The 17,244-nt window shown below is 43.8% G+C and overlaps 1 protein-coding gene across 1 annotated transcript; it reads left to right on the plus strand.

Annotated features, from left to right (window-relative positions):
- Window positions 1-29: 29 nt before the first annotated feature.
- On the plus strand, window positions 30-17,160 carry LOC111965069 (calpain-7-like). Its single transcript, XM_023989050.2, is given in 21 exon segments — window positions 30-447; window positions 781-889; window positions 2,364-2,521; window positions 2,850-2,917; window positions 4,466-4,693; window positions 4,969-5,055; window positions 5,243-5,369; window positions 5,642-5,833; window positions 6,001-6,025; window positions 6,028-6,122; window positions 6,124-6,147; window positions 6,381-6,487; window positions 6,881-7,001; window positions 7,668-7,912; window positions 9,412-9,547; window positions 9,651-9,726; window positions 9,808-9,953; window positions 11,563-11,625; window positions 11,728-11,858; window positions 13,566-13,658; window positions 15,869-17,160. Coding segments are annotated over 21 exon segments (2,478 nt in total). The 5' UTR covers window positions 30-345; the 3' UTR covers window positions 16,014-17,160.
- Window positions 17,161-17,244: the final 84 nt, after the last annotated feature.

Consider the following 17,244-nt stretch of genomic DNA (forward strand, 5'->3'; position numbering starts at 1 on the left):
CTGGATTGGAGTGTAAAAGCTCTCGTCATCGTTGGAGCTACCCGGAAGCTAAATCATGGAAATTACTTCTGTTGTTGTTATCGGGCAGAAAGTAGCTCGTCTACTTGCTAGCTGTATATCATAATGTTATATGGATATTGTCACGGTGGTTGTTTGCATTTAATTCATTTGATAATCTTATTTTAAAAACCCATATTTTGGAACTGTAACTCATTGCTTTGATTTAGCTGTCTAAGTTCGGCTTGCTAGCTAACGCAGCTAGCTAGTTAACGTTAGTTACGAATGACAGGGACAGTCATACTTTCCAGGCTGTATGAAGGCGTATAAAAAACTTGCTAGAACAAAATGGATTGCACGGCACTGGAGCACGATGCAATTAAATTTGCTAAAACTGCTGTCATCTGCGATCAGAATGGAAAATACAACGAGGCTGTCTTCTATTATAAGGTAACGTTAAGGACTGAAATGGATGTGGTGGAATAATTTGCCGCACTCCACATTGGCTTTTACTTTCACCTGCATCTTATGGTCACGATTGTGGAATAGACTACTTGATCACTGATGCACTTTTAGCCTTTAGAAGTGGCATTGTAGTGTTTACACCTGTGTAACAAACGGTATGTATTCAGCCTTTAAGATAGTAACCCTATATAATTTGAGCTTCTGGATATCCCTTATTAGAGGTACTTGACCCATGGTTAAGACACGCTTGTATTTTGCTACATAAAAATACATTTGTCATTTTGAAAGCAATAATGTTGGTGTTGTATGTGATATTAGGAGGCGGCACAAGCCCTGATCTACGCCGGCATGGCAGGGTCTAAACTGGAGGGCATCCAGGATAAAGTCAATGAGTACCTGGACCGGGTTCAGGCCCTGCACAATGCTGGTGAGTCCAACTCAACAGTGTAGGGAAAGTGGTGATCCTCCATAACCACTTCTGATCCAACTTCATTCACTCTCATACTCCATCCAGAATGAGTGGACCCATATTCATAAAGCATAGCAGTGAGTAGCCTACAGTGCATTCGGAAAGTATTCAGACCCCTTGAATTTTTCCACATTTTGTTACGGTACAGCCTTATTCTAAAATTAATTCAATTAAAATGTTCCTCAGCAATCTACACACTACCCCATAGAGACAAAGCACATTCATTTGAAAAACAACAGAAATAGCTTATTTCCGTAAGTATTCAGTCCCTTTACAATGAGACTGGAAATTGAGTTCCAGTGCATCCTTTCCCTTGATCATCCTTGAGATGTTTCTATAACTTGATTGGAGTCTACCTGTGGTAAATTCAATTGATTATACATGATTTGGAAAGGCACACACCTGTCTATATAAGGTCCCACAGTTGACAGTGCATGTCAGAGCAAAAACCAGACATGATTGTGTCGAAGCACAGATCTGGGGAAGGGTACTAAAACATTTCTGCAGCATTGAAGGTTCCAAAGAACACAGTGGCCTCCATAATTCTGAAATGGAAGAAGTTTGTAACCACCAAGACTCTTCATAGAGCTGGCCGCAGGAGTGACTTCGGGACAAGTCTCTGAATGTTCTTGAGTGGCCCAGCCAGAGCCATCTCTGGAGACACCTGAAAATAGCTGTGCAGCGATGCTCCCCATCCAACCTGACAGAGCTTGAGAGGATCTGCAGAGAAGAATGGGAGAAACTCCCCAAATACAGGTGTCCCAAGAAGACTTGAGGCTGTAATCGCTGCCAAAGGTGCTAAGACAAAGTACTGAGTAAAGGGTCTGGATACTTATGTAAATGTCACATTTCAGTTGTTATTTTTAATGCATTTGCAAAAATGTCTAAAAACCTATTTGTGCTTCGCCATTATGGGGTATTGTGGGTGTGAATCTGGTTCACACTGTACGGTGGCCCGGGCCTCGAAGTGTGTCAACATGGCATTGTGCCTCGCCTCTTTTAATATCCCTGTCGATGTTGAGGGTCATGTTACTGTATTCAAGTTGATATGAGGCACAATGAAAGGAAACCTCTTTCAATGTTTCCAGCATTTCTCAATGATGTAGTTGGCAGTAGCTATCCTAACATATCCACATCACCTCAAATATATAACACCTATTTATCCCTCATCCAGTTGTTATTTTCATAGTCAGCCTCTCATTGAGGATAGCCTAGCGGTTATAGCGTTGGGCCAGTAACCGAAAGGTTGCTGGTTTGAATACCTGTGCTGGCAAGGTGAAAAATTGGTTGGTGCCCTTGAGCAATGCACTTAACCCTTATTTTCTCCAGGGGTATCGTACTACTATGGCTGTAAAACAACATTTCACTGTACCTATCCAGTGTATTTGAAAATATATATTTTTAATGTTCCATTGTGTTCTATCCCATACAGTTCAAGCTCAAAGTAGCGACCCTCTGAAGAGCAAGCAGCAGGTGGATCTGGAGCGGGCCCACTTCCTGGTCACCCAGGCCTTTGAGGAGGATGAGAAGGGCAATGGGGACGAGGCTATCGAGCTCTACACACAGGCCGTGGAACTCTGCATCCAGACGGTAGGGGCTGCTCAGGAAAGGCCCAGGCTTCTTTTAGGACTGCTGTGTGACTACAGGGGCAACTTTCACCACCAATGCTCTTGTATTGAGAAAATCAACAACAAAATGAGCTGTACTCTCTGCTATTCAGACCACTGTATCAAACAGTATACAGGATGTTAATTCCTGGGTCATCACCAGGTCCAGTGGAGGTGTTGTCAGGAATGAGTATAAGAACAGTTTATTTGGATTAGGCCATGAACAGACTGATGCCCCACTAGTCTTTATTGTATCGATTGACATCCCTCTTGACCCCTCACTCCTTTTCTCCGGCTTTCTTTTTTCACAGTCTCATGATACAACAGACCAGGGGCTGCAGGGCAAACTGAAGCAGCTGGCTCGTCAGGCCCTCGATAGGTAAGGAGGTCACCCTCCCCTCCTCTCTATAGTGTAATATTTCTACATTTCTAGTGTTGTATACAATCGGAAAGTATTCAAACCCCTTGACTTTTTCCACATTTTGTTACGTTACAGCCTTATTTTTAAATGGATTAAATAAATACAAATTCTCATCAATCTACACACAATACCCCATAATGACAAAGTGATTTTTTCCAAATGGATTACAAATAAAAAACAGAAATACCTTATTTGCTGTGAGACCTGAAATTGAACTCAGGTGCATCCTGTTTCCATTGATCATCCTTGATGGTTCTACAACTTGATTCGAGTCCACCTGTGGTAAATTCAATTGTTTGGACATGATTTGGAAAGGCACACACCTGTCTATATAAGGTCCCACAGTTGACAGTGCATGTCAGAGCAAAAACCAAGCCATGAGGTCGAAGGAATTGTCCGTAGAGSTCCGAGACAGGATTATGTTGAGGCACAGATCTGGGTAAGGGTACCAAAAAATTTCTGCAGCATTGAAGGTCCCCAAGAACACAGTGGCCTCCATCATTCTTAAATGGGAGAAGTTTTGAGCCCCCAAGACTCTTCCTAGAGCTAGCCGCCTGGCCAAACTGAGAAATCGGGGGAGAAGGGCCTTGGTCAGGGAGGTGACCGAGAACCCGATGGTCACTCTGACAGAGCTCTAGAGTTTCTCTGTGGAGATGGGAGAACCTTCCAGAAGAACATCCATCTCTGTAGCACTCGACCAACCTGGCCTTTATGGTAGAATGGCCAGACAAAAGCCACTCCTCAGTAAAAGGTACCTACGAGGAAGCATGGTGGTGGCAGCATCATGCCGTGTGGATGTTTTTCAGTGGCAGGGACTGGGAGACAGGTCAGGATTGAGGGAAAGATGAACGGATCAAAGTACAGAGAGGTCCTTGATGAAAACCTGCTCCAGAGCGCTCATGACTTCAGACTGGGTCGAAGGTTCACCTTCCAACAAGACAACGGCCCTAAGCACACAGCCAAGACAACACAGGAGTGGCTTCGGGACAAATCTTTGAATGTCCTTGACTGGCCCAGCCAGAGCCCGGACTTGAACCTTGATCGAACATCTCTGGAGAGACCTGAAAATAGCTGTGCAGCGACGCTCCCCATCCAACCTGACAGCTTGAGAGGATCTGCAGAGAAGAATGGGAGAAACTCCCCAAATACAGATGTGCCAAGCTTGTAGCGTCATACCCAAGAAGACTTGAGGCTCTAATCGCTGCCAAATGTGCTTTAACAAAGTAGTGAATTAAGGGTCTGAATACTTATGTAAATGTGATATCAGTTTTTAAAACTTTTAATAAATTAGCAACATTTCTAAACCTGTTTTTGCTTTGTCTTTATGGGGTATTGAGTAGATTGATAAGGATTTAAAAAAAWATATATATAATTATTTTTAGAATAAGGCTGTAACTTAACAAAATCTGGAAAAAGTCAAGGGGTCTGTATACTTTCCGAATGCGCTGTTGATCAAGGAACACCAACCCGACCGACCAACCAACCAAGCCCTTTGTTTCTCTCCAGGGCGGAGGGGCTGAAGGAGTCCCAGTCCGCCAGTCCCTTAGCCCAGTCACCACAGGACAGGCCGGGGCCCTCAGGGGCCAAACCCAGTGGGGGGCCTTGCCCCGTCAGACAGTTCTTCCCCTTGGGGCCTGACTTCTCTCTCCAGGACCGCCCCCAGCCAGTCAGGCCGGTCCAGTCCAGCGAGCCTCAGGGTCAGCGCTACACCTCAGAAGAGATCGAGGTGCTCAGGTGAGCAGGCTGGGATCTATCTGGACTCTGGAGAATCATAGAACATGGTCAACACATTGAGTTTAGGCACCCAAGAAGCAATGATCTGTGGTTCCATAATAATCCCCATTTCCCTAGGAGCATAATGCCAGTGTGTGACTGGTTTTTCTAAAGGTTAGGCAGTAACACACCTTTGTTTGGTAAAGGTTCAAGTTTGACTCATCTACATTTTCACCTGCTGGGTAAGGTACACACGTTACATTTCTCCTGATTCTCTTCTCTGCTCTTCCACATAGGAGCACGTCCAAGATCAACGGCATACCCTTCGTCCCCTTCATGAGTGTGGACCTGAAGGAGAGATTTGCCTTTCCTGTTCCATTCTCGTAAGTCAGGATATTCTTGTTCCTTAGTAAGTGGGTGTGCGGATTGTAGAATACACACGTTATACATTTCTCACTGCAACCAGAAAGCAGATGGAGTAGATGGTACTAGATGGAGTGCCACTTGATTGCATTACTTTTTAATTTGTGATAAGCATCAGACTTTTTATTCTCTGTGGATGTTTCCCAGGGACAAACTAGGCAAGCTGGCCCTGTCTCCCAAGCAGAAAACCATCTTCTCCCGCTGGGTTCGCCCTGATGAGATCTGCAATAACCCCACCATGATCTTATCTGTATCCAGCTTCAGCATCAAACAGGTCAGGCCACACACACAGCCGTCAATAATCAAGACCAAAATGTCCCCTGTAAAATACAGAATTATTTAAGTTGTATTGGAATTGACTCATCATCAGATGGCGCCACTTGTACGTATGTTTTGACTGATAAAACCTACCTACTTCATGGACAATCTGCTCTAAACTGAATACCTTTCAATGTGATTGGTAATACTGACAGATTTACCTCCCATCCTGGTGGTCGGATGTCAGTCTCATACTCTTAATGTTAATCACCTACTCTCTCCCGTTAGACGGTGGTGTCTGACTGCTCGTTCGTGGCGTCGTTAGCCATCAGCGCTGCCTATGAGCGACGCTACAACAAGAAGCTCATCACCAGCATCATCTACCCCCAGAACCGGCGCGGGGAGCCAGAGTATAACCCCTGTGGGAAGTACATGGTGAAGCTTCACATCAACGGTGTGCCCAGGAAGAGTAAACACACTGCAGAACCTGGGACCTGGGTCCACTGGTGCTCAATGTCATTGTGAGATAAGCTAGCAAACCTCACTCTCTAAATGACTAGACTGTCACTGTAAAGCTTGCCATGTCTCTGACCGTGTCTACCAATGGGTTGTATTGTTGTGAGTGTTCCCCCTCCTGTTCCCTGCAGGTCATTATAGACGACTTCCTGCCATGTGGTCGAATGGAGAGCTGCTGTGTTCCTACTCCAGCAACAGGAACGAGCTGTGGGTCTCCCTCATAGAGAAGGCCTACATGAAGGTCATGGGAGGCTCACGACTTCCCCGGCTCCAACTCGGTGAGGGAGTTCCCCCTGTGAAAGTACTAGTACTACCCCCTGTACTGGGCTCTGTCCAATAGAGAATGTTTCACTTTGGAGAATGTTTCAGAGCTAACGAGTTCCCTATTCACACCGTGTGCTAAATTCCACATTTCATCCATCGTACGTGATTGGACAGTTGGTTCTGTTCTCCACCTTGTTTATTGCTGTTCTCTAACGTGTGATCTCTATTCTTTCTGTCTATTGGGTAGAACATCGATCTGCACGCACTCACTGGCTGGATCCCAGAGCGTATCGCCATGCATTCAGACAATCAGTCATTCATCAAGGACGACACCTTCCGCATGCTCTACCAGAGGTGAGACATGCAGACACAAACACACACTCATTAATTCACCCATGCACACACTTAAGGGCCTACATAATCCATCTGCTCTGTAGAATTCACACTAAGAGCTATATAACTCAGATTCTTAAACAGTTTAAATACTTAATTTGAATCCACAAATCATATTACATTTGCAAAAAAGATATACACACACACACACACACACACACACACACACACACACACACACACACACACACACACCGAGTAATGTCACTAATCCATCCTCCAGTCAGGTAGTGATTTTTCATGATTACCTTTGCTGCCAGATGGTAATAGACATGGTTATCAATACCACAGAGTTGTCTCCTAGCCAAGATAGCTGACCTACTACTCTCACATCCCCCTCTCCTCTCATGACAGGTTTCACCGGGGTGACGTCTTAATCACCACGGCAACGGGGGTGATGACAGAGGAGGAAGGTGAGAGGTGGGGCCTTGTGCCAACGCATGCCTATGCTGTCCTGGATATCCGGGAGCACAAAGTAAGTGTTGGTGTTAGCATAACCACTCATGGTTGTTACAGTAGCTTGTTAGCATAACCACTCAGTTGTTACAGTAGCTTGGTTAGCATAACCACTCAGTTGTTACAGTAGCTTGTTAGCATAACCACTCAGTTGTTACAGTAGCTTGGTTAGCATAACCACTCAGTTGTTACAGTAGCATGGTTAGCGTAATCACTCATAGTATAGCATGCTGTGTTTTATTTGTATCTTGTCAATTCCATTTATGTCTTTGGTATTTTATTAGGATCCCCATTAGCTGTTGCAAAAACATGACATAATACAGAACATCAATAGACAAGAACAGCTCAAGAACAGAACTACATATATATATATTTTTAAAGGCACAAGTAGCCTACATATTAATACATACACACAAACTATCTAGGTCAAATAGGGGAGAGGCATTGTGCCGTGAGAGACTGGCATGCATAGTATTTATATCAGCCCTCTGATTACAAGGAAGAGCAAGACGTGCCACTCTGTTCTGGGCCAGCTACAGTTTAACTAGGTCTTTCCTTGAAGCACTCGACCACACGACTGGACAATAATAAAGATAAGACAAAACTATAACTTTGTAACTTTGCGCATCATTAATAGTGTTCTGCCTGCATGCTAAGCTTCTGTGCCATTTGATCTGGCTCTCAGGGGAATCGGTTCCTGCAGCTGAAGAACCCGTGGAGCCACCTGAGGTGGAAAGGCCGCTTCAGTGAACGGGATGAGAAAAATTGGACCCCAGAACTTCTCAAATACCTCAACTTTGACCCCAAGACCGCACAGAAGTTTGATAACGGCGTGTTCTGGATCACGTTTGAGGACCTGTGCCAGTACTATGATGTCATCTACCTGAGCTGGAGCCCCGCCCTGTTTAGAGAGTCTTCCTGTATCCACAGGTCAGTCAACAACAGCCCTCTTATATCTCCCACAAGGGTCTGCTATACCTATAACCAACTACGATACAGTGCGTTTGGAAAGTATTCAGACCAACTTGACTTTTTCCACATTTTGTTACGTTTTGTTACGTGATTTAAATAGTTTTTTCCCCTCATCAATCTACACACAATACCCCATAAAGACAAAGCAAAAACAGGTTTTTTGAAATTTTGGCAAATTTAATACAAATAAAAACCAGAAATATCACATTTGCATAAGTAATTCGGACCTTTTACTCATTACTTTGATGAAGCAACTTTGGCAGAGATTACAGCCTCGAGTCTTCTTGGGTTTGACGCTACAAGGTTGGGGAGTTTCTTGTATTTGGGGAGTTTCTCCCATTCTTCTCTGCAGATCCACTCAAGCTCTGTCAGGTTGGATGGGGAGCGTTGCTGCACAGCTATTTTCAGGATTCTCCAGAGATGTTCGATCAGGATCGGGCTCTGGCTGGGCCACTCAAGAACATTCATAGACCAGTCCCGAAGCCACCATGCTTCACCGTAAGGATGGTGTCAGATTTCCTCTAGGCGTGGCGCTTGGCATTCAGGCAAAAGAGTTCAGTCTTGGTTTCATCGGACCAGAGAATCTTGTTTCTCATGGTCTGGGAATACTTTAGGTGCCTTTTGGCAAACTCCAAGCGGGCTGTCAACGTGCCTGTTACTGAGAAGTGGCTTCCGTCTGGCCACTGTATCATAATGGTCTTGATTGGTGGAGTGCTGCAGAGATGGTTGTCCTTCTGGAAGGTTCTCCCATCTCCACAGAAGGAACTCTGGAGCTTCTTGGTCACCTCCCTGACCAAGGCCTTTCTCCCCCAATTGCTCAGTTTGATCGGGCGGCGAGCCCTAGGAAGAGACTGGGTGTTTCCAAACTCCTTCCATTTAAGAATGATGGAGGCCACTGTGTTCTTGGGGAACTTCAATGCTGCAGAATTTTTTTGCTAGCCTTCCCCAGATCTGTGCCTCAACACAATCCTGTGTTGAGGCACAGCTCTACGGACAATTCCTTTGACCTCATGGCTTGGTTTTTGCTCTGACATGCACTGTCAACTGTGGGACCTTATATAGAAGGTCGTGTGCCTTTCCAAATCATGTCTAATCAATTGAATTTACCACAGGTGGACTCCAGTCAAGTTGTAATCTCAAGGATGATCAATGGAAACAGGATGTACCTGAGCTCAATTTCGAGTCTCAAAGCAAAGGGTCTAAATACTTATGTAAATGAGGTATTTCAGTTTTTTTGCCAAACGTTCTAAAAACCTGTTTTTGCTTCGTCATTATGGGCTATTGTGTGTAGATTTAGGATTTGTATATATTTATTACATTTTAGAATAAGGCTGTAACGTAACAAAATGTGAAAAAAGTCAAGGGGTCTGAATACTTTACAAATGCACTGTATGTGTATAACAAAATACACGTGTTTGATATGTGAAGTATATTTCTGGTTGTGTGTGTCCCTGCAGTAGCTGGGATGGGAAGCAGGGCCCGGTGAAGGATGCCTACAGCCTTGCCAACAATCCTCAGTACCGGCTGGAGGTGACCTGTCCTGCAGGGGGCACTGCTGTCTGGGTGCTGCTGACCAGACACATCACTGACAAGGTGCACTGTCTGTCTGGCTGTTCACCACCACACAGTATCAGACAATGTCTCATTTTCTCCCATAGAAACAATAATCACTCTGTTTTTGTCCTTTGATGTTCAGGATGACTTTGCACAAAACAGGGAGTTCATCACCTTGGTGGTTTACAAGACGGAGGGAAAGAAAGTTTACTACCCTGGTGAGTTTCTCATGGAAATGTGTGTGTATCTGTGTGCATGTGTGTTTGTTTCCTCTGACTGTTTCGTATGTTCCTCCTCAGCGGACCCTCCCCCCTACATAGATGGGATCAGGATCAACAGCCCCCACTACCTGACCAAGATGAGACTAACCAGCGCTGGAACACACACCTTCACACTGGTGGTGTCACAGTACGAGAAGCAGAACACCATCAACTACACCCTGAGGGTGAGACACACACACACACACACACATATTGTGTCAGATACATCTCCTGAGTGTCAGATCTGTCGCTGGCAGGTAAACACTGCGATCCTGTTGTACTGCGGGACAGAAGTGACCATATATCATGCCTCAAGCATCTCACAATAGAACATGAGAAACAGAGTGGGATGGTGAGGGTGAAGAAGAAGGAGGGAGTGGGGGAAGATGGAGTGAGGGCACATGAGATGAACTTAATGAGTGTCAAGTGTACGTACACTACCATTCAAAAGGACAGCATCCCGGAGTCGTCTCTTCACTGTTGACGTTGAGACTGGTGTTTTGCGGGTACTATTTMATGAAGCTGCCAGTTGAGGACTTGTGAGGCGTCTGCTTCTCAAACTAGACACTCTAATGTACATGTCCTCTTGCTCAGTTGTGCACCGGGGCCTCCCACTATTTCTTTTCTCAGAATAACTAGTCTAAAGAAGGCCAGTTTTATTGCTTCTTTAATGAGCACAACAGTTTTCAGCTGTGCTTACATAATTGCGAAAGGGTTTTCTAATTATCAATTAGCTTTTTAAAATGATAAACTTGGATTAGCTAACACAACRTGCCATTGGAACACGGGAGTGATGGTTGCTGATAATGGGCCTCTGTACGCCTACGTAGATATTCCATAATAAATCTGCCGTTTCCAGCTACAATAATMATTTACAACATTAACAATGTCTACACTGTATTTCTGATCAATTTTATGTTATTTTAATGGACAAAAAAAATGATTTTCTTTCAAAAACAAGGACATTTCTAAGTGACCCCAAACTTTTGAACGGTAGTGTACATACACTGTACACACAAGGAATATAAAACTAGATCTGAGTTGTTTCAGAATGTAGAATTATACATGAAGCAGCCTCCTTTGTCCTGTAGTCTGAGTGTGTTTGTTCATATCCATGCAGATTGAGTCTTAAATGAAGTTTGCTAATTATTTAATTCAAAACAGTTCTGATACAGAACCCACTTTCAGAACTGTGAAATCAGTTGAAAGAGAGCTTGTGAGTTTGTCTGCAATGAATTGCTGTGTGTGAAAGAGAGATGGAGAGAGTGAGACTTTCTTGGTTTGTATATGAATGAGTAAAAGGTTTTATGTTTTGTGTGTGAGTATGTGACCCAAGCCTTTTTTTGGTCATTTATATTTCATAAACACCCCTTACCAACTGAGCTGAAGTCTTTGAGGAGCTGTTATCTGAAGTCTCACAAAAACAACATGTTTGGCCTCTGTAGAAGAGAAGAAACCCTGAAAGTAGTTGCATGTGTGTCTTTCTGAGAGTGAAAGAGAAAAGCCAATCGCCAGAGGAATATCTCTAGCCTTGACTTAGCAAGCAGCAAACTGGCTGTGAATCCATTTCTGCACTCTCACTTCCTTAAAAATCATCTGGAGAATTAGTGAATTGACATTCAGTCTCATACTCGGAAGAGTTCTCGTGAGGTATGGATTGAACATGATTTCTTCCGCCTGAATAAGAGCTGGCCAGTATTCTTCCAGGARTTTCTTCCTGATGTTTCTATGTTGTGCTGATCACATCCCTGCTCATTCAGTTCCAACAGAGTAATAGACGTTTCCCTCCAACAGGTGTACTCTGGATGCAAGTTCTCCTTCTCCAAGATCCCAACGCCCTTCACTCATACCAAACGGGTAACATTTACTTCCACTTGTCTCTTTGTTCACATTCTCTATTGGCATGATAACAAAATCACCATCTTACATTGCGAAAGCCCCCTCTTTCTCCCTGTGCAGATCAATGGCCAGTGGAAGGGGCCGAGTGCGGGGGGCTGTGGGAACTACAAGGACTCGTACAAGCACAACCCAATCTACCAGTTTAACCTGGAGCGCCCAGGACCCATGCTCATMGAGCTACGAGGCTCCAGGTAAGACTCACTGAGGCCTGCAGGGGCCCTCCACCCAGTGGGGACACTATAGCCCAATCACAATTGATGGATATAAAATGGGTTCGATTTGAAATGATTGTCTCTTGTAACACAGCACTTTTAATACTTGAGTGTTCATCCTGTCCGTCAAAACCTTCTCTAATCCGAGGTGACTACAGAATGACTAAAATGCAAAACTGAAATAATATGCATGGTCTGCAKTGTGTCCGACAGTCTGACTCCAATGAGACTTTGTCAYGATACATCCAGAAAATTTGAGCCGTCACAGAATACGATTGCCAGGTGTAAATGTGACTAGACAGACTAACAGTCAGTTTCCAGTGTTAATACACTCCCTTACGTCATCCTGTAGGGGTCATCTTTAATAGTTCATCTGGTGCTCCTAATTAAAATGAGATGACCGCCTCTTCCTCCACATGTCTGCAGTCATTAGCACTGCTAACTAATGACTCCTATCAATCGCCTCTGCTATCTCCCTCACTAGTCTGCCGTCATAGCACTGCTAACAAATACTCTTATCCTCTCTCTCTCTCGTCTCTCCCTCGTCCTCTCCCTCCACAGTCTCTGCGAGTCATTAGGTACTGCTCTAACTAAATATACTCTCTTCCCTCACGTCTCAGTCATGACTGCTACCAATTCCCTCTCTCTCTCTCTCTCCAGTCTGCTCTACTTCTACTATATCTCTCTCCTCTCTCCTCCACTAGCAGTTCATGCACCTACGAACCTTCCGTCTCTCTTCCTCCAGTAGTCATTAGAGCTAACTAAAATCATCTCTCTCTCCCTCCACAGTCTGCAGTATTATGCACTCACTAAATACTCTCTCTCTCTCTCTCTCTCCCCTCCAAGTCTCAGTCATAGCACTGCTAACTAAATACTATATCTCTCTCTCTCTCTCTCTCTTCCTCTCTCTCTCTCCACTCACAGTCTGCAGTCATTAGACTGCTAACTAAATATCTCTCTCTCTCCCTCCACAGTCTGCAGTCATTAGCACTGCTAACTAAATACTCTCTCTCTCTCTCTCTCTCCCTCCACAGTCTGCAGTCATTAGCACTGCTAACTAAATACTCCTCATTCTCTCTCCTCTCCTCTCCCACAGTACAGTCATTAGCACTGCTAACTAAATACTCTCTCTCTCTCTCTCTCCCTCCACAGTCTGAGTCATTAGCACTGCTACTAAATACTCTCTCTCCCTCCCAGTCTGCACAGTTCATTAGCACTGCTAACTAAATACCTCTCTCTCTCTCCCTCACCAGTCTGCAGTTCATTAGCACTGCTAACTAATACTCTCCTCTCTCTCTCTCCCTCCACAGTCTGCAGTCATGTTAGCACTGCTAACTAAATACTCTATCATCTCTCTCTCTCTCTCCCTCCAGTCTAGTCATTAGCACTGCTAACTAAAAATACTCTCTCTCTCTCTCTCTCTCCTCCACAGTCTACAGTCATTAGCACTGCCTAACTAAATATCTCTCTCTCTCTCTCTCCCTCCACAGTCTGCAGTCATTAGACACTTTGCTAACTAAATACTCTATCTCTCTCTCTCTCTCTCTCCCTCCAGTCTGCAGTCATTAGCACTGCTAACTAAATACTCTCTCCGTCTCTCCGTCTCCGTCTGTAGGCAGTATAGCACAGGTTCTGGTTGCTTGTGTTGTTATTGTTGTTATCATGTCTCGGTCTCACCCTCTCTAGGCAGTACAGTGTGGGCTTTGAGATGGTGACCGTGTCCACTGTAGTAGAGCCAGGACCTGCAGGCCACCCGAAGAAGAACAGTGGAGACTACAGGTACTCACGCAGGATTCACAGGAGTAAAATGCAACATAGGAGATAGACAAACACACTATCAGCTCATAGAGGTGTTCAGGGACAGTACATAGTGTTGAGTTCCAGATGAGTTCAGAATCAATCCTAATATTAACCCTTTACACYCGTGGKAATTGGCCTATATAGATAAGGCTAAATTKAAATATTTATTACAGAAGAGATATGGAAAGCATATGCATAGCAATGGTAGCAATTWAAAGGGAACAGTTAGGAGATTATGGGGAAATTATTAGACTAAAGGTGAGGATATAACARTTCACCTGACACAACTGAATTCAAACATTATACTGTTGATTTGATGTGCATTTTACATTCACTGTAATTTTACCGCATTTGTTGATAACGAAATCTGAAAATACTCATTCAGTAACATTACAATATTAATGGATTTGGGGTAGGTCCAACATAAGACAAAAAAATGAAGGGTTTGAGTGAGAGGTCAAACTGGTGTCCAAGTGTCTACACACCTCTCCTAAGTAACTTCAATATACTTTTATGACTAAAAGACGAGTCTTCAACTACAAGGTGCTTTTTTGAGCTCTCCTAGCTGTGCCGAGCAAGCGCACTGGTAGTTGTTTTGTTTGGAACACAGCCCTGCATACCCGCCATCACAAAATTACTGTTGTTTACGCAATCCAAAAGCTGTCCATTTATAAATCCCAATCTGGGTCAGGTGGGCATCATTCAATTCTAGAATATGATTTTACAATAGGCTTTCACAAGCCAATTCAGAAAGCAGGTCGGAATTTTGGTGCGCATGGAATGGAGTCATGAGTGTATTCAAATGTGTGGTCTGCAGCCCCGCCCCAAAAATCACAATASAACAAACAGGCTCATTCTGTTCAGGACATCCCAAGGTATAACTCCATGACATCTTGTAACTGTACATTAAACATWGTGATCATAAACATTGACACTGTATATTACATGCGTTTCATATGGTAATGAGAAGTGCACATTTGGGCTCACGGGTGTTTTCCTTGCTTGTATGACATCAGCAGTATTTATTATAATCTTCAACGTTTCATCTTTCAAAATACATCAAGTCCTATTAATTTACAGCATTTTTCCTCACTCCGACAACAAAATGTTATGCCCAATTAGCAGATAGAATGGGGGCAACTTCTTATCGTGCGCGGGGGCTCAAGTTCCAAACGGCTCAGTCAAAACCCATACAGAGCTGTGAAGCGGAGACTCTGAGCTCTGACCTCATGTATAGCATGTTACTGTACAGCTGCTGTAGGTGCTTATCAGTGTCCAAATCGGCCATTTTCAACCCGGGTATGAGTGTAATTTTCCTACTGTGAAACTCTGAGCTTGTTTAACTCCAACATTGGTAAACAAACACTATATAGCCTCAACATGGTTGAATCGATCATTTTGATATCTATGGTCAGTCCTTGCATTCATGGCTCAACTGACTAGGTATCCCCTTTCCGTCTATGAATTTGAAAGTGGTTACATTTCTCCAGGCCCATCCCTCAGCTTTTTACTAAAACAGAGGCGGGGTGACCACTTGAATGCATCCATCATAAAATGTTATGCACAGGTTAAAGTTCAGTGTTGGAACATATATTAGGGACACATGATTCTCCAAAGCCCTTGACCTGATGACATGCTGCCTAAATATGGTGGCTAGTCACAACATTGAGGGAACATTCTATACATTCCCCACAGGTCAAAAGGTCACATCTGAGGACCTCGTGTCTGACCTCTGGGATGTCTATGCTAATTGAGTTAGCCTGGTTCAAAGATTAAGGGTGTACTGAAATTAGCCTTACTGCACATTTKCATAAAGGAATGCCTTTTGAGTTAGATCTTATGACAACGGCTGTGTGTCTGAAAAGATTTTTCAGGAATAATTGATTGAAGTAAAGATATTCATAACATTTTCCTCACATTTAGACCATGATTTTAGATTATCCTGTGGATGAGGTTAAAGCAGGTTAAATTTGTATTTAATAGCAGATCATTTCTATAAATTATTCAGATAATCTGCTCTGCTATTGAACACATTGTATGCATTTTTAGTGGGTTATAAAACAGAAAATGTCCAGAAATGGTGGTGGACTGCATTGTAACATGTTATGAAGGAATGGAGTTTAGAAAGGGTGCATTTGAGACTATTGAGAGACAGCCATAAGTAACCCCCCTTCTCTCTCTCTCTGTAGGTGTGGTTTCTGCTACATGGAGGCGGACCATGTCCCTGCTGGCATCTACAATGTCATCCCCACCACCTTCCTGCCCAAACAGGAAGGACCCTTCTTCCTGGACTTCAGCAGCGCCATGCCCCTAAAGGTCTCCCAGCTCCAGTAAGGAGAAGGGGGAAGGATTCAGGGGTGACACCAGGAATAACTTGCACACAGCATGGACACTCACTGTTCCCTAAACTCTGGGTGGAACTTGTTACGACTGCAGGAGGACCCAAAAGAGACTGATTACTTTATTGATTAATATCAAGGGTATTTGGAAAGGGACATGTTTTTGGTATGGAACATAGCCCTCTATCTGCTGAGATGTGCAAGAACATGTACCAAAAAAATGTAAACTGACTGAGTAATAACTATCAGAGCTAATGTTGGAGGTGCTTTCTTCCTCCTTTGCCATAATGACAGATACAGTAAATGATGTCACAACAACTATGGCCCTTCTGATTTTCAATGTTCAATTACTTGGCGCTTGTTGACCGCCAGTCTAGGTACTCGAGGCAGTGCTGGTATTTACCAAGAACGGAGGGTGACGTTCTCAACTGCAACTGTCTTTCTCAGGAGACCGCACCACGACAGGGATTTCTCTGTTGCACAGGAATGAAGACTAATCTCTGGCATTCCTAAGGATGTGTGACAGGCATGCAGGACCTGTGTCTGTGTGGTTGCAAAATTCCAGGAACTTTCAATAAATTCCCTGGTTTTCCAGATTCCTGGAATCCTCCGACCAGGATTTACGGAAAACCAAGGAATTTATCATAAGTTCCTGTAATTTTGCAACTGTGTGTGGGTACTCACGTGGAAAACAACATTTGAAACGTATCTGCAATCTTCAGTCTCTTGTTTACGCTTCAGCAAGGACTTGAACGCTTCACAGCGGTTTCTCCTTCTCTGTTAACAGTTTGTCAGAGGCAAGACTGCTAGTGGCTTTGTCATTTTCTGGACAATTACTGTAAAGTGTCAATGCTATACAGTCTTGTGGACAAGACCCACTCCTCAAACATACTTTATTTTTACYAAGGAAAGTGTGGACTTAAAAGAGCGGAGTCACCCGTACCATGTAGACTTATTTTGCATTAGCAAAATGGCTGCTCTGTCGTTTCATTCTTCTTTACATAGAATTACATTTGTTTTCTTCCCCTTCCAGTGACTGTTAAAGGGCAACTATTGCTGCTGTTGCCACTTATGTCAAATGCAATAGTCTGGTATGATTTTGCTCAACTTGCACTAAATGTGGAATGATGTATTCAAACATAGCATTGATGGAAATCAGAAAATGTTTTGTCTGTGTTGGTGAAGATCTGGCCTCTCTCCTGTCTGAGAGCATTTGAAAACAGAGC

Source organism: Salvelinus sp. IW2-2015, linkage group LG6.1 (genome assembly GCF_002910315.2).
Source record: "Salvelinus sp. IW2-2015 linkage group LG6.1, ASM291031v2, whole genome shotgun sequence".
In the NCBI taxonomy this organism is placed as follows: domain Eukaryota; kingdom Metazoa; phylum Chordata; class Actinopteri; order Salmoniformes; family Salmonidae; genus Salvelinus; species Salvelinus sp. IW2-2015.